The sequence below is a fragment of the Dama dama genome, chromosome 19, assembly GCF_033118175.1.
Source record: "Dama dama isolate Ldn47 chromosome 19, ASM3311817v1, whole genome shotgun sequence".
Taxonomy (NCBI): Eukaryota; Metazoa; Chordata; class Mammalia; order Artiodactyla; family Cervidae; genus Dama; species Dama dama.
This window is the reverse complement of record NC_083699.1, coordinates 24,274,954-24,290,708: the sequence shown is the minus strand read 5'-3', so window position 1 is coordinate 24,290,708 and position 15,755 is coordinate 24,274,954. Positions and strand designations below refer to the sequence as shown.

Genomic DNA, 15,755 nt, shown 5'->3' with positions numbered 1-15,755 from the left:
GTGGTCTAAGACGGGTATCCATAACTGCTCCTTTTTGGAAAGGATCAAACCTTGTGTCTTGTACTCTGGAGAGATTTGATCAATTTCCTGTGGCAGAATTGTGTATTCTTAGTTTATTTGGGTTGTTTTGCTTTGGTTTTTATACCCTTTGATTCTAATATGGGAATTTAAATTACTTATTCTTACTGTGATGTGTTTGTGTTTATGTCTGAGACATTATTGTTTGGTTGAAAGCAACAGCAGAAGCCAACTATGGTTAACATGAGCAAAAGGCAAAGATATTGACGTCAGAGAATTGATAATATGGTTGGAAAGATGTGCTAGGTTTTAGTTTCCAAAACTACTGCAACAATTTCTTCTGTCCTCTGGGCTCTTCTACAATGTGACTTAGACACTCTTCCCATCAAAAGGTGGGATATATGTGTTTTCCTCTTGAAGTTGGGAAGGTCTGTAACAGTGGTGGAATTGACATCACATGACTGCTGATGCTAAGTCATAAATGGTGATACAGCTTCTGTCTATGGGATGCTTGCTCTTGGAACTCATCCACCATGCCATAAAGAAGCCCTAACAGCCCATACAGAGACAAGCCTGGAGAGGAGCCCTCAGCACAAAGTCCAGGACCAAATCTGCTAAGTACAAGAGTGAGCCATTTTGGAAATGGGGCCTTCAGCTTTAGTTGATATTCTGTGGAGCAAATGAACCTTTCCCAGCAAACCCTGCTCAAATTACGGATTTGTGAGCAAAAGAAATAACTGTTGTTTTACTCACTGAGCTTTGAAGTGGTTGGTTACACAGCAATAGATAACTAGCATAGGGATCATGCTTGGAAACAGACAGGAAAAAGGCAACTTCTGAGACACAACATGGAGGAAAGGACGGTAGTAAACAGGGCACTGCAATTGGAAGTAATGGTCACTAACCATTTTCAGTCTGTTGGTGTTCTTAACTTCCAGGTTTCTCTGAAGGGGCCTTCTACTGCTCTGATTTCAGACACCTATCCCCCTTTGGATACTGACGGGCAGAAAACCCGAGTTAGGGCTCCAACAATCTGTAGCCAGAAGGAAAGAGATAATCGTTCCAGAGGAAATACAGATACAGGAAGTTTAGTTTTGTGTGCGTGTGTTTAAATCACTGCTGTGACAAATTCTCACAAGCTTAGTGGCTTTAAATGACACAAATTTATTATCTTACAGTCTGGAAGCCTGTTTTACTGGGCTAGAATTAAGGTGTCTGCAGGGCGGCTTTCCTTTCTGGAGGCTCTAGAGTAGAATCCATGTCTCTGCCCTTCCAGCTTCTAGAGGTTGCCCATGTTCCTTGGCTTATGGCACCCTTCCTTTATTTCAAAGCCAGCAATGTTGCACATATCTGTGTCTTTCTTCCATTTCATCCCTTCCTCTAGTTTTGATTCCTCTTCTGCTTCCCTCTCTCATCTTTAAAGACCTTTGGGGACTTCCCTGGCAGTTCAGTGGTTAAGAATTTACCTGCCACTGCAGGGGCATGGGTTTGATCCCTGGTCTGGGAAGATCCCATATGCTATGGAGTGACTAAGCCCAAGCACCATAACTACTGAGCTTGTCCTCCCTAGAGCCTGTGCACTGCAATTAGAAAATAGCCTCTGCTCTCTGCAACTAGAGAAAGCCCATGCAAAGCAATGAGGACCTAGTGTGGCCAATAACTTAAAAAAAAAAAAAAAAAAGCAAACCTTTGGAACTACATTGGGGCCCACTTTGCTTAAGCCAGGTATCTCCTTATCTCAAATTCCTTATTTTAATCACATATGCAAAGACCTACTTGCCATGTAAAGTAACATACTCACAAGTTCTGGGGACTGGAACATGAACGACTTTGGCAGGGGTTGGGCATTATTGTACCTGCTGCAGTATACAGAAGCGGAATAGAGGCTGAGAGGGCCTCACCACTCCTCAGACATGTCCTTTACAAGACATAGTCTGATTTGTATATTTTTTCTTTTATTTACTTCATTTGATTCATCAAATTATCCCTGTTCCATTCTTTTGATTTGGGTAGTTTATAACTTATACATCTAATTTATAATTGCCTACAAAATATATTTATTTTGTACAATTGACTTACATTTTTCCTGTGTTTAGAGGAAGTATCTAAATACATTTCCAAATAAGACCAAAATCTTAACATGCTTTTTTCTCTGTCCTTCCCCTTTATCCTCATGATAAAATTATTCCAGTTTTAGATTATCATTATTTCCTTTTACTTTATGAATCAGCAATAATGAAGAATTAAACATTTTAATTCTTATTTTCTGTTAATAGGCAGTGTTTGACTGCAAACAACAGAAAATGTAACTAAAGGCAGATTAAACAAAGAGAAAACCTTCATGTCTCATGGGAAGAAGTTCAGAGATAGGTTGTTCCTAGATTAATTTAGTGACTCAACAATGTGATTAAGGATCCAAGTGTTTTTTATCTTCTGCTTTTTTTTCTCAAGTTCAGGCAGGAAGATGGCTGCTATAGCTCCAACTAATATAGCCACGCACTACTCTGTCTGAAGACAGTGTATTGGTTATCTACTGCTGCATAACAAATCAAGTGGCTTACAACAACAATAACATTTCTTATTTAACAGGGTTTCTGTGAGTCAGGTATTCGGGAGCTTGGTTTGATGGATCTAACTCAGGATCTCTCAAGAAGCTGCAGTTAGGGATAGTAATCATCTAAAAGCTTGACTGGACTGGAGGTTCCACTTCAAGGCAGCTGACATGGCTGGCAGTTTGCATGAACGTCCACAGGTCATGATGGCTGACTTCCCCTAGAGCAGTAGTTCTCAACTGAGGGTGATTTTTGCTTTCTATGGGACATTTGGCAATGTCTGGAGACATTTTTAGTTTTCCCAAATGGGAAAGTGTTTCTGGCATCTGGTGGGTAGGGAGTAGGTGTGCTTCTAAGCATCCAACACTGTATAGGACAGCCCTCCACAACATGAGTTCTCAGAACCACAATGTCAATAGTGCTGAGGCTGAGAAACCCTGCTTTAGAGCAAGTGAACCAAGAAAACAAGGTAAAAGCTAAAATAACTTTTGTTACCCAGTTTTGGAAGTCCTCTGTATTCTATGTTGGAGGGAACTAACACAAGGGTATATATATTAGGAGATGAGGCTCACTGGGAGCCATCTTGGATGAAGGCTACCACAGATAGGAAGCTTTTCCTGGTCCTTTTATATTCTCCTGCTTCCTTCTTCTTTTTATGTTAAAAAGTTTTTGAATAGGAAAACTATTCTTATACCCCCATCAGACTTCTCTTTATTCTAGCCAGTGCTGCATGAGACACCTATGTCTAAACCAATCTCTTGGAGAGAGAAGAGAATTACAGTGATCAATTTAGACAAGTTGACATTCATTCTTTCTCTGGGGTTGGGAAGAACTCATATTCTTGAAACACATGGAGAATAAATTCTCAAAACCAGAATTTTTCTAGTATGGAAGAAAGAGAATGACTTTGAGTGGGTAACAAACAGTTTGCTACCTTTGCTTATCATTGTCTTTGGTATTGCATGTTTTCTTTTTTGATTCAGGTTTTCAGTGGAATGCACTTTTCAGTAATTTAAGAGATGATCAATCATTTGAATCCTTACATATCTGAAAATGTCATTATTTTGCATTCTTTCTTAAATGATAGTTTAGTTGGGTAGAGAATTCTAAGTTAAAATAAATTTTAAGACTTTGTTCCATTTTCTACTATTACTAGCATCTATTGCTGCTAATGAGAAGTAGGTGACTTGGTGAGAATTTCCTTGGTATCCTTAATGTTCTAAAATTCCTTCATGATGTGTTTAGTGTGGTATTTTTTACTTAAACACCAAATGAGAGCTTTTAACCTGAATATATTGGAACATTTTCTATGATTTCTTTGAATATTTCCTTCTACCCATTCTCTAGCTCTCCTGTTAAATACATATTGAAATTTCTGGATTTATTCTCGATATTACTTAAATTTTTGCTCACTGCTTTATATTTTCTCTGTAATCTGGGAGAAAATGACTCAGTCTTCTAGCTTACTAAATCGTCCTTCAGTTCAGTGTGAGTCAGTATAGCATGGTGATTAAAAGCCTGAGTTCAAATTCTGTTTTAGTCATTTATGACTGTGCTCCCTGGAGTAAATTAATTAACCTTTCTATTTTTCAGCTTACTCATCTGTAAAATAAATATGCTAATAATGTTGCCTATTTTGTAAGGTTATAAAGATTAAATATGTTAATATATGACTATTATAAGAGTATCTGCAGCATAGTACCACTGATTATTGTTCAACTCACTTAAACAATTTCAATAAATATGTTCTTAATAAGTCCTCTAACTGATTTGTTTTCACAGTAACCTGGTTCTTTTTAATGGATGTAAGGTCCTGCATTATCCTTCTGAGAGTGAAAAAATCTGTATGTTAAAAAACTTCTTTTTGCTCCTATAAAAATATCTTGGAGTTTTCAATTTGTTTATTGATTGAAATTGGTGGTTCTCTTTCATACTAATAGATTTCCGCAAATAACTGGTGATTGGTCTGCTCTTCTTGGGCCTTCCCAGGTTGCTCAGTGGTAAAGAATCCGCCTGCCAATGTAGGAGCCACAGGAGATGTGGTTTTGATCCCTGGGTCAGGAAGATCCCCTGGAGGAGGAAATGGCAACCCACTCCAGTATTTTCGTTGGGACATAGACAGAGGAGCCTGGCAGGGTACAGTCCATGGGGTCACAAAGAGTCAGACATGACTGAGCGACGGATCATGCATGCAGGCTGCTCATCTCAGTGTTTGGAAATCTCACTTGCCTATCTGTGTTGCCAGTTCTGAGTGTTTGCTTTGCTTACTGTGGTGGGAAGGGGGACAGGGCAGGACGTGGTGCAGGGCAGGGGATGTAGGCAGTTTACTTTCAGATTGTGTGTGTATGTGGTCTTATTTCTCCTGGAAATTGGTGGGCAGCCCCTTGGGGTGATAGTGTTTCCTTGGTCCAAGTGCCATTAGTGACAAAACAGACTTAATTCCAAACAATCCGTGCTTAAGATCTTTTAAAAAATTTAAATTAGGTACCATTGTTGGAGCCTCCACTGTGCTTTCCCATTCCATTTTTCTTCTTCCCTTCTCACTGTTCCAAAGTTCATACCTCTGTATCCTTTCTGCCCGTATTCATGCTTTTAATGTATTCATTCATACATATTTGCTATGCTGTGCGAAGTCGCTCCAGTCGTGTCCGACTCTTGGCGTCCACCAGGCTCCTCTCTCCCTGGGATTCTCCAGGCAAGAATACTGGAGTGGGTTGCCATTTCCTCCTCCAGGGGATTTTCCCAACCCAGGGATCTCACCAGGGTCTCTTAAGTCTCCTGTATTGGCAGGCGGGTTCTTTACCACTAGGGCCACCTGGGCAGTCCCAAAGTACGAAGTAAACGGATTTGAATCCATTCTCTTCTCTTTTCTTCCTCTTTTTTTTTTTAATATTTACTTATTTGGCGGCGCTGGGCCTTAGCATTACTGGGAATCTCCATTTACATATTTAGACAGACATAAACAGCATATCATAAAGTTGTACAGGCTTTCAAACCGTACCTTAATAATAACAATTCTTTCAACCCTTCAGATTACACCAAGAAGAAAATCTCACTTTGGTCAAGTTTTGAATGTCTTTTCTGGCATTTGCTAAATTCTCTTTTAATAAATTAAAGCCTCAGGATAGGTAGGTAGAATTTAATAATACTGTTTTATTTTCCATTGTATTCATTTTAATGATTTCCTTCTTTTCGTTAAGCAGGTGCTGCAAGTTTTTCATCCACAGTAGTGACATATATTTCCTTTTAAGTTAAATATAAGGAAAAATGAAAAGTGTTGAGTTAAAGAAAAATGTTAAATAACTGTCCAGGAGGCATACATATATGACAAAAAAATTAGATGTACTGAAATTGCTGAAATATGACATACACTTGACATAAAAAAAAATTAAGTCAAGTTCCTTCTTGGGGTATGCAAGGCTCTACTTGATCTGATCTTTACTTTCCTCCTCAGCCCAGTTACCACAATTACTTCACCTTCAGCACAAAATGCCTGGAGTTTCCTCCTTCCCTTAGCAGCTGGAGGGGCCCTGGCTGTTGTAATCTCTCCTTTTATGGTACTTCCTGCGGCCAGCATCCCTGCCTACACCTGACTTTCATCAACCTCTCAGGCTCCTCGGAAGCCCTCCTCCTCTTGGTACACATCACTGTACTATATACATGGTTTTCTAAACTGATTCTAAAACCAAGAGTAGAATTTAATACCTGTATCATGACACCCTCATGGCCTGAGCAGCTGATTAACACTAAAAGAAATGAATGATTTGTGATGCTTCAAATAAAATTGGGGGTAAAAATGAAGGTTCTTCTTGAAAAAGATGTTTTTCTCATTTTTCATGTGCTTGGAGTTTTAAAAATAGTTCAGTTCATACATCTCAATATCTGATCTTAATGATTTTCTTTCAACACTGAGAAAATACACTAGCTTGTCTCTAGATTTAGTTTAAAAAAGGCACAGAGAAGGGAAAAAACAAGGACGATGAGAAATGATTGTTTTTTTTTTTAATGTCATTTCGACATTACATATTGGCTTACTGTAGGTTACTACCTTGAGCTGGACCATTTTATTAGAAAATGAGAGATCAAATCAAATGTTTGGAATTATGACACATTTAAACATATGACGTTTTAATGGCAAAAGCTCCTAAACGGTTGTGGCCACTGAAATGTTGGAATAATTTTCAAGTTTTTTTATTTTTGATAAATAAAGACAATATTATTAGTAAAAACAGCAGAGTGCATATGGAATGCTGCTCGAAAGTCCTGAGGAACTAACTGCATTGGCTTCCATTCATTCACTCCAAAGCATCATTCTGAAGCTGATACCCACACTGCACAATTAAAAATTCCTCAGGACACTTGGTCAGGAGAAAATTCTCATCTTAACAGAGATGGAGATAATGCCTTCAAAGCTACGACTGTATTTGGGGGAAAAGCTCATTTTTAGCCTCTCATCCTAGGTATTTCGCGTGGCCAAGGCTGGAGACGCGGCTGGGGTAAGTGACTCGATATACCGGATTACAGAATATCAGGTTTACCACTGTAAACGTTCAGCCTTTAAATTCTTAAGCCGGTGCAGTGAAATTGCTCTCACGCCGTACATCTTCTGGGTTACATCTTATCCGCCAGCCAAACTTTCTCTATTAACCTGGGTAGACAAGCAGCATAAACGCAGCCGGAAAGGAAAATGCAGGGACCGGAGGCGGCATGAGCTGACTTAACCCACGTTGCCTTCCGAGTTACCTGAAGCATTCAAACCACTGCACCCAGAGAACAATTCTCGTTTCAATTCGGTCGTTTCCGTGGGGGAATTGCGGCAAGGACAGGTCCTGGGTGTGGCGAGACCAAGAGAGAGCTCAGATCGCCCGACTTCCCCGCTTCTGGCAAACCCTTCCAGCCCCGAGGCGGGAAGTGACCGGTCCCGAAGAACAGCCATCCGGGATTCCGGGGGCCGCTGGCGGACCCGACCCCGCGGCAGTTGCAGATTTCCGAGGCCTGGGGGGTAGGGGGGCGGCTGGGCGCCCACACGAGTGCGCTTCTCCCTCATTCGTTCCGCGGCTGGAGGCGGATCCCCTTCTTTGCACACAAGTCCTTATATGCACCGGTTGCACCAGCCCGCGCTACTCCAGCCCCACAAATAATTAATGGTGGAGGGAGGGCGTCGCTCCTTTTTTCCTCCCCTCTGCATTTTTATTTTTTCACCGCTGGAGCATTTGAACCCTGCGGAGAAGCCCTCAAAATGCGACTGAAGGGCCATTTTGCTGCAGGGCACGAATTGGACACACAACAATAAAAGCCCCCTTGTCCCTACGAGAAGCACGGCAGGGTTCAGGAAAGGTCTTCAGATGCAGCGCGATGAGCCCGCAAAAGCCCAGGCTGAAAGGGTGTGCGCCCCTCCCCCATCCACACTGGTGCAGAGGGACCGGGTCAGGAAGCTCGGCCTCTCCCCAGTCGGAGACCACGCCTCCTCCGCCTTTCCTCCACCCCCGCCCCGCCGCTTTACTCCTCCCAGGAAGCGGTGATAGACAGTTTTGTGTGGCTCTCCACCCCCACCCCCCCAGCTGAGTGGAGGAGTTGATGTGTCTCATTATAACAGCCAATGCAGCCGCCATCCACGCACAAGCAAAGAAGCATGTCCCATTTAAATACACCCACGCAGCCCCAGCGCCCTTAGCCGATCAGGGCGCGCAGCCCACACGCACCGCGGCTCCAGGGCTTGGAGATCCGCTCAGGTTGGGCTCCCGGACCCGGAGGACCGACGCGCGGAGGATCGCGATCTGGCGCCGTGGGAGCCGGGGTGGGCGGAGGAGGCTGGGCCCCGGGCCTCTGGCGCGACAGCCGCATGAGGACGCGAGTGAAATAGACCAAGGTGGAATTTCCAAGGGAATAGCTTCGGGGTGGTTTTGGTCCATCTCTCCCGCGAAGAAGAAGTCGACATGGCGAGCGACTCCCCGGCTCGCAGCCTGGATGAAATAGATCTCTCGGCTTTGAGGGTGAGCGGAACATGTTTTCTGATTTCTTTCCAGTGTTTTGGGTCAGAGTGAGTGGGCTCGGTGCGTGGACTGGGGCTGGGGCTGGTGGGCAGGGGCGGGCGGATGCCACGAGAGGGAACCTGGATTCTCGTGTTGATTCAGGGGCTGCCGAGGTGTTCTTGGCTGAGCCCCCACCGCAGAGATTGTGCGGTACGTGTCCTCTTTTGGAGGGAGCCAGACCTCCCCCCGAAAACCCTTAGAGCTTATGCCAGTTTCATCTTAGACCGGTGTAAGAGCATTAAAATGAAAGGCGCGTGTGGGTGAGAGTGTGTGTGTGTGCATAAGCCCCGGTGCCAAGGCTCTAGACCCCACTGTCCTTTTCTGTAAAAAAGAATAACAACAGCGTGAATAAAGGCACTGGCTCCTCACGTTTTCCATCAACCTGCAGGAGGACATTGTGAGCCTGACTGGCTCCACGACGCCGAACCTGCCGCTCTACGGGGGCAGCTCTTGCTATGCCAGTCTTGTAGATGGCAACTGCCTCCCCTTCCCCCTTTTCTGCTGTTCGCGCCCGGACTGCCTCTCGGCGCTCTCTGAAATGCCGGTCCGCCGCTCACCTTTATTTATGGGTTTAACTCAGCCCTGCCTGCGCTTTCTGACTCTGTGGCTGTGACATTTCAGTTTTATGGATGAACTTAAGCAGGTGAAAGGGATGTGTTTGTTCTCTGCTTTCCCCCAGTCAGACCGGAACTCCTGGGAGTGTGTGTGTGTGTGTGTGTCTGTGTGTGTATCTGTGGTCAGCTCTTTGTAAAGCACCTCCCCTCCCCCCTCCGCCCCGAGCCCCCGGGTTTAATTTACCCTCTCGTGAATTGCCTCAGACGCCGTTTCATTGTATTGACTGAGACATCACTGATATAGAATCCATTTTGCTGTTGTTTGGAGATCGGAATACCAGGAATCCTGGTGCCGCCTCGACGCCTCCCCACCCCCACCCCCCAATCCCGACACACTCCTTCGGGGAAGGGGGCTGAGCTTTCTTGCCACATTAATTAGATGCTGCCTGCCGGGAAGGGGGTGAGGGGTGAGGGGTGGGGTTGGCAGCGGCACCGGGGGTCTGAGAAGGATTGTCTACCGATCTTAAAAGGGCTTTTTCCTCTCTTGACCCCCCCCCCCCCAAAAAAAAAAAGCGATTGTACATAACTTGAGGCCAGGAGGGTCGGTGAGATGGAACTCATGGTGGCTCTGAACACAGATACGGAAGGGGTGAAGCTTGGAAGTTCACACGCCCTCCCGAGGAGTACATTGTTAGGTGGATGCTAAATCTTGGGATTATGTACTTGAATCTTCAGTACTTTCCTTGACATTGCCTCCTTCTCCACGGTTATTTTAAAGAACTCCCTTTATGGTCAGAGTGGTACTTTTTCTTTAGTCTTGTTAATGCTCCCTCTCTGCTTACCCCCCTCTTTTTTTAACTCCCTCCCCTCTTGTTAATCCTTCCATCTCGGAGGTGAGGTTTCTTCGAGGCAGTCAAGGGGCTGAGAAGAAACAGAGATGCCATTGGAAATGGCTTTTTTTTTTTTTGATAGTTGGGTAGCAAAAGCTCATTCATGCGTTATTACAGTAAGCTGTCTATTTCCCTGGCACGGAAATGCCAAAGTGAGAGCCCGCGCCCCCCTGGGCAGCTGGGGTGGGGGTGGGGGGTTGGGTAACAGGGTGGGTGCTTTGGCCAAGTGTGTGGCTTCCTGCTTTATAGACTGTGTGTGTTCATTTGCCCTACTTTCTGCGCTGGGAGTTGCTGCCAGCGGGTTAATCAGGTGGATGGATGGCCCAGACTTCTGGGTAGGGGAGAGTGGCAAAGCAGAGAAGGGGATGGGGAGGGGGAGTCTGAACAATGGGCAAGACTTGAGATTTCCCTGAGCCGGAATCTCAGCATCGGCTTCTCTAACGGATAGCGCTGTTTTGTGATTTGAAGTTGGGCTTGATCTAGAGGTGTTTCTTGTGGGCTTTTTCCTGGGGAAGGTTTTCTCAGATGCCAGGCACAGAGCTCGCAGGCTTACGAGCAACCACACGGGCTCACCTTGCTCACGGCCGACATGGAGTGCGATTCACACATGGGAGACCTGTGCTCCTTAGATCAGCCTTAAGAAAAGATATTTTTGCACAATTCACTGAAATTTCTCTTCCTGACTTGGGCTTCAGTGCTTTGACACTGTATTTCTGCCTGCAGGAGGTATGGAAAGAGAGAGGGCTCCAGCTTCCAGCTCGTTCAGAAGATGGGGAACTGCTGGCTGGAGGATTTAAATGTAGATGTGGGGACAATTGCATTCTGGAGGGCTGGGGTTTGCGACCAGTCTGGTGGTAGGTGAGCTGGGCAGATCCAGAGTTGAGTGCAGAGGCTACAGAGGTAATCTCCTCAAATCAGAGGCCAGACCATCTTTTTCTGTCTTCCTAGATAAGGAGAGATGGGCTCATGTATAGATGAGAGGTCTCATTTGTTCCTAAATCCTCAGGGAAGCCTGCGTGCTGAGAACTTCCTGGGGAATGCCTGACCCCTGAAATGCAGCCAAGGTCAGTGGCATCTAGGAGAATTTGCTGCAGCCTCACCAGCCCCTTGCTGTTTTGGTGGCTCTTTAATGTACACAATCAATGCCCTTTTTGTAAACTCTGTGCTCAATGCATTAAAAGCAGATCCTGTCTGGAGAAGCCTTTATCCTTTCCCACTTTAGGGGCTTATTGTTCTCAGTGATCCCAGATTGAACCCAGTCTAAATTTTCCCCAAATAGCAACAATGCATAATTTAGACCAGAGCACCCAGCGACAGCCCTGATGACTTAAATTATGCAAGATTTGGATGGTTTAGGAAGTCAGAAAAGAGAGGATGGTTAGAAAAAAGGTGGTCTGAATCCAGTTTGATTAGTCTTGATTTTTAGAGCTCTAAAGATAAGCTAAGTCTTAAGGGAAAGGAATGGCTTCACAAATTTAGAGCTGGAAGAGAATTGTAGAACACCTAATCACCTAACCACACGAAGAGAATTGTAGAACACCTAACCACCTAATCACGCCTTTCATTTAATGCTCTGGAAGCTAAAGCCTAGAGAGGTGAAGTCCATTGCCCAAGGTCATACAGCCCCATTCCTGTTTGGAGGTGGAGTGAATGGGGGTGGAGAGAAGGGTGGTTTGGGGAGGATCTAGGTTCCCTGACTGTCTCATTCAATGCTCCTTTCTGTAAGTCACTGTCTGTGGCTACATTTTCTGCTGAGAGGCAGAGAGAAATTATTTCACCAGCGTCATGGGGTTTTATTTATCAAAAATAGAGAAACTGCTTCATGCAGATAAGTTCATAAAACATTAAACCGTGGAGCCTTAAGGTATCTTTGGAATTCATCTTGCCCAACCTCCCTTCAGTTTCTCCTCGGCAGGCAAATGACTGAATCATCTAGGACAGATGGTTGTCTCCGTAACCCTTTTCCATCTAAACATATCTCTTGGGGTCAGTCTAGATAAACACATTATTCAGATGTATCTGCATGCAAGGTTTGTAGAGTTCTATATATGTTTTGTATAATGTATGTGGATACTTATATTCTATATAGTATTATGGATATAAATGATCCATGTGGGTGTATGAAATGTGTGTATACATACATAGGCAACAGAAAACAATCATTTAAACGCAAGGCTTGAGTCATTCTTCCTTCAAGATATGACAGTATTAAAAGAAATGTGCCACCAGTATGCTTTATTACATAGGAGGTGAGGTCAGCCCAGAAAGCTTTTTGGAGATGAGCATATATCTGAATCTGAGCACGTTGGCCGTCCTTAGCTTGGCCCACAGTGTAAGGCAGTCAAGGCCAAGATTGGTCTCTGCTGACTTCATAGTCTAAGTTTCTGCCAGGACTCGCACTCACTTTTCTCTTTGAACAGAATTGGATGACCTCTGCTTGTCTTTTTCCTTTACCCCTCATTCCCTCTGGTCCTAACTATTTCGTTCTCCATCAAAACCTAGATTTAAGAATTGACCTTATTGGAAGACTTGCTTGCATTCTTCCTGCTACACTTTTTGCACTTGTGTTATAAACCATATAGGGTTTTCTTTGTACCTGCTCACTAAACTGTACACTCCGTGGGGCCAGAGGCTAGGTTTTGTTCGTTTCTGAGTCCGTAGTCCCAATTAGTTGAATGAGTGAGTGAGTGAAGTGGACAGAGCACTGGGTTCTATGCCCATGTCTTATTGAATTCTGTGACGTTAGATGAGTCCTTTATCCATAATTAACTAAAAATGAGAATGATCACAACTGCTTGCCTTCCTCATACACCGGTTTCATCAATAAAGTATTTATGGCAGTGCTTTGAAAACTGTAAAGCGTTACACAAATATGCTATTCCATGATTAAATAGAATTTTATGGGAAACTCGATTCCACCAGCATTTGATCCCAATGATTGTATGTAATAGTAAGGGGTCCTGAGAAAAAGATATTGGAATTTTGAGAGTTCTTTTTCCTTTTAATGTACTAGTGTGGCCTTATATTGACCTCTCATGGCCTATATCCGATCCCCTGATGGCCTGGCTTGACCTTTACTCCAGGTGAGTTCAGCCCAGAAGCTTTTGGAGATTAGTATATTTCTAAACCAGTAGCAAGTATCAGCATCTTTCATTAAAAGCTTTTCTTTTTAAAAAATCTTTTTCTCCTCTTTATGGATTAAACATTATTCAAATAAAAACATATTTATTGTGCTTGTGCCTTTTCAAAATTTGTGTGGGGGTGGGATGGGGGAGGGAGGCTGAGCCTGAAATGATACGGCACTAATCCAGTATCTAAAACCTTTTGGTCAGAGAAATCTTGACCATTGGTAATTCATTATCCCAGAGTATTTATTTACATTTGGTCTTAAAGGAGAATTTAGTAAAGTTGCATGAATTGGTAAGGTAACAGTATCTTAAAATGACAGTAGCATAGCAGTTTTTTAATTAGATACATGTATTGTTTTTTAGAGGTATTAAACAGGTGTTTTCTTTGCCATGACGTTGCCTCATAATAAAGTATGGTGTATTGGTAGTTACCAGAACATCAGAGAAATATGTATAACTGTTTTCAGTGTCCATTATTAGCTGGAGTAATCTTTGTACAAAAACTAATGTAAGTCATGGCTTGCTGTTTGCCTAATTAGCGGGTTAGGAGATTATGAAACATTTTGTTGTTGAAAGAATACTCAACATTCTTCCTACATGGGTAGATCATATTTCCCCCCCTTATCTGTAGGGCTCTGAATCAGTCTCGTAATTTTGAGTCTTGCCAGTTGGCCCTTTCTTCTTTCTGGCCTGCAATTAATTTTCTGTGCCTTTCTTGTTCTATACCATTCCTTCTTTGAGTGATAATTTTACTAAGACTCACCCAGTTTTGAGCTACTGTGATCGAATCATGGCGTCTATGTCCAGCTGGACAAAATCATGCTGAGTCTCTGTGTCTCATAGAATTTGGGATGTCCTGTGTCTGAAAGATGCTCTCCAATCGGTTTTTCCATTTCTGTGGGGAAAGTAGCTCTATGCGAACAGAGCCTGAACTAACAGTGTGCTGAGAATTCCAAGAAAATCTGGGTGATATTTTTGAATGAGATGTTATTCTGCACATATAAATATAAGGTTCCTAGTGGAGAGAGAGGGAGGACTTAAATAGAAAATGTTGGATGAATTCCGCTTATAATTTCTTCCCTTCTGGTTGGAAGCTTATTTCCCTATAGAGAAAGATGATTCTCTAACCACTTTTTTTTTTTTTTTTGCATACCCAGGCTGTCTCCACTTGTCTCAAGGGGGTGCCTGGAAATTCTCAAAACACGTTTTATTTTACCCCAACCTTAAAAATCTTTCCTTAATATCTATTGCATGGGTCCCCTTGTCTCCAGTACTCCTGCCTCAGTTACTCTCTCTTGGGCAGCACTCTTTTCTCTCTACCACCAGCCCTCTCCTGGCTAGTCTCCCTTGTACACTGTGGCCTTGTACATGGCTACCATGTTAGTCGGCCTAAAATCACAGTTTCAGTCTGAGTATTTTTTATTCATGGCCTTCCCTGACTCCTCACAGTCTACAGACCAAAGACTAAACTCTTTACATCAAGACCAGGTAAAATTCAACTGGGCACGTCACCATGCCCTTCAGTTTAACAACCATTCCTTTTCACCTGCTACAGGGCATAGCTTCCTTCTCCCCATGGATGCTCTTTAGGGGGTTGCTGTTTGTTGTTTTGTCACTAAGTCATGTCTGACTCTTTGCAACCCTATGGGGTGTAGCACACTAGGCTTCCTTGCCCTGCACTATCTCTAGGAGCATGCTCAAACTCATATCCCTTGAGTCAATGATGCTTTCCAACCATCTCATCCTCTGTTGCCCCCTTTTCTTCCTGCCCTTAATTTCCCCCAGCCTTGGAGTCTTTTCCAATGAGTTGACTCTTTGCATAGGTGACCAAAGTATGAAACTTCAGCTTCAGCATCAGTTCTTTCAGTGAATATTCAGGGTTGATTTCCTTTAGGATTGACTGGTCTGATCTTGCTGTCCAGGGAACTCTCAAGAGTCTTCTCCAGCACTACAATTCAAAAGCATCAGTTCTTTGGCACTCAGCCATCTTTATGGGTCCAATTCTCATATCTGTACATGACTACTGGAAAAACTATAACTCTGACTATACAGACCTTTATCAGCAAAGTGATGTCTCTGCTTATTAATACTCTGTCTAGGTCATAGCTTTGCTTCCAAGAAGCAAGCATCTTTTAATTTCATGGCTGCAGTCACTGCAGTGATTTTCAGTTCAGTTGCTCAGTCGTGTCTGACTCTTTGCGACCCCATGGACTGGAGCACGCCAGGCTTCCCTGTCCATCAACTCTGGAGCTTGCTCAAACTCATGTCCATCAAGTCAGAGATGCCATCCAACCATCTCATCCTTTGTCGTCACCTTCTCCGGCTTTCAGTCTTTCCCAGAATCAGGGTCTTTTCCAATGAGTCAGTTCTTCGCATCAGGTGGCCAAAGTATTAGAGCTTTAGCTTCAGCATCAGTCCTTCCAATGAATTTTCAGGACTGATTTCCTTTAGGATGGACTGGTTGGATCTCCTTGCAATCCAAGGGACGCTCAAGAGTCTTCTCCAACACCACAGTTCAAAAGCATCAATTCTTTAGTGCTCAGCATTGTTTATAGTCCAACTCTCACAATCATACATAACT

General features: G+C 43.6%; 1 protein-coding gene across 13 annotated transcripts in view; it reads left to right on the top strand.

The window, feature by feature from the left end:
* Positions 1–8,137: 8,137 nt before the first annotated feature.
* Positions 8,138–15,755, top strand: part of TNIK (TRAF2 and NCK interacting kinase) — a 395,669-nt gene continuing 388,051 nt past the window's right edge. For 4 of the 13 annotated variants that reach the window (XM_061168323.1, XM_061168324.1, XM_061168320.1 and 1 more), the window contains exon 1: positions 8,140–8,563. In XM_061168323.1, coding sequence (XP_061024306.1) covers positions 8,507–8,563 — 57 coding nt within the window. In that variant the 5' untranslated portion in view covers positions 8,140–8,506. Of the gene's footprint in view, positions 8,564–15,755 lie in introns of all 13 variants that reach the window. The other 9 variants (XM_061168326.1, XM_061168328.1, XM_061168327.1 and 6 more) reach the window with 5 other exon arrangements.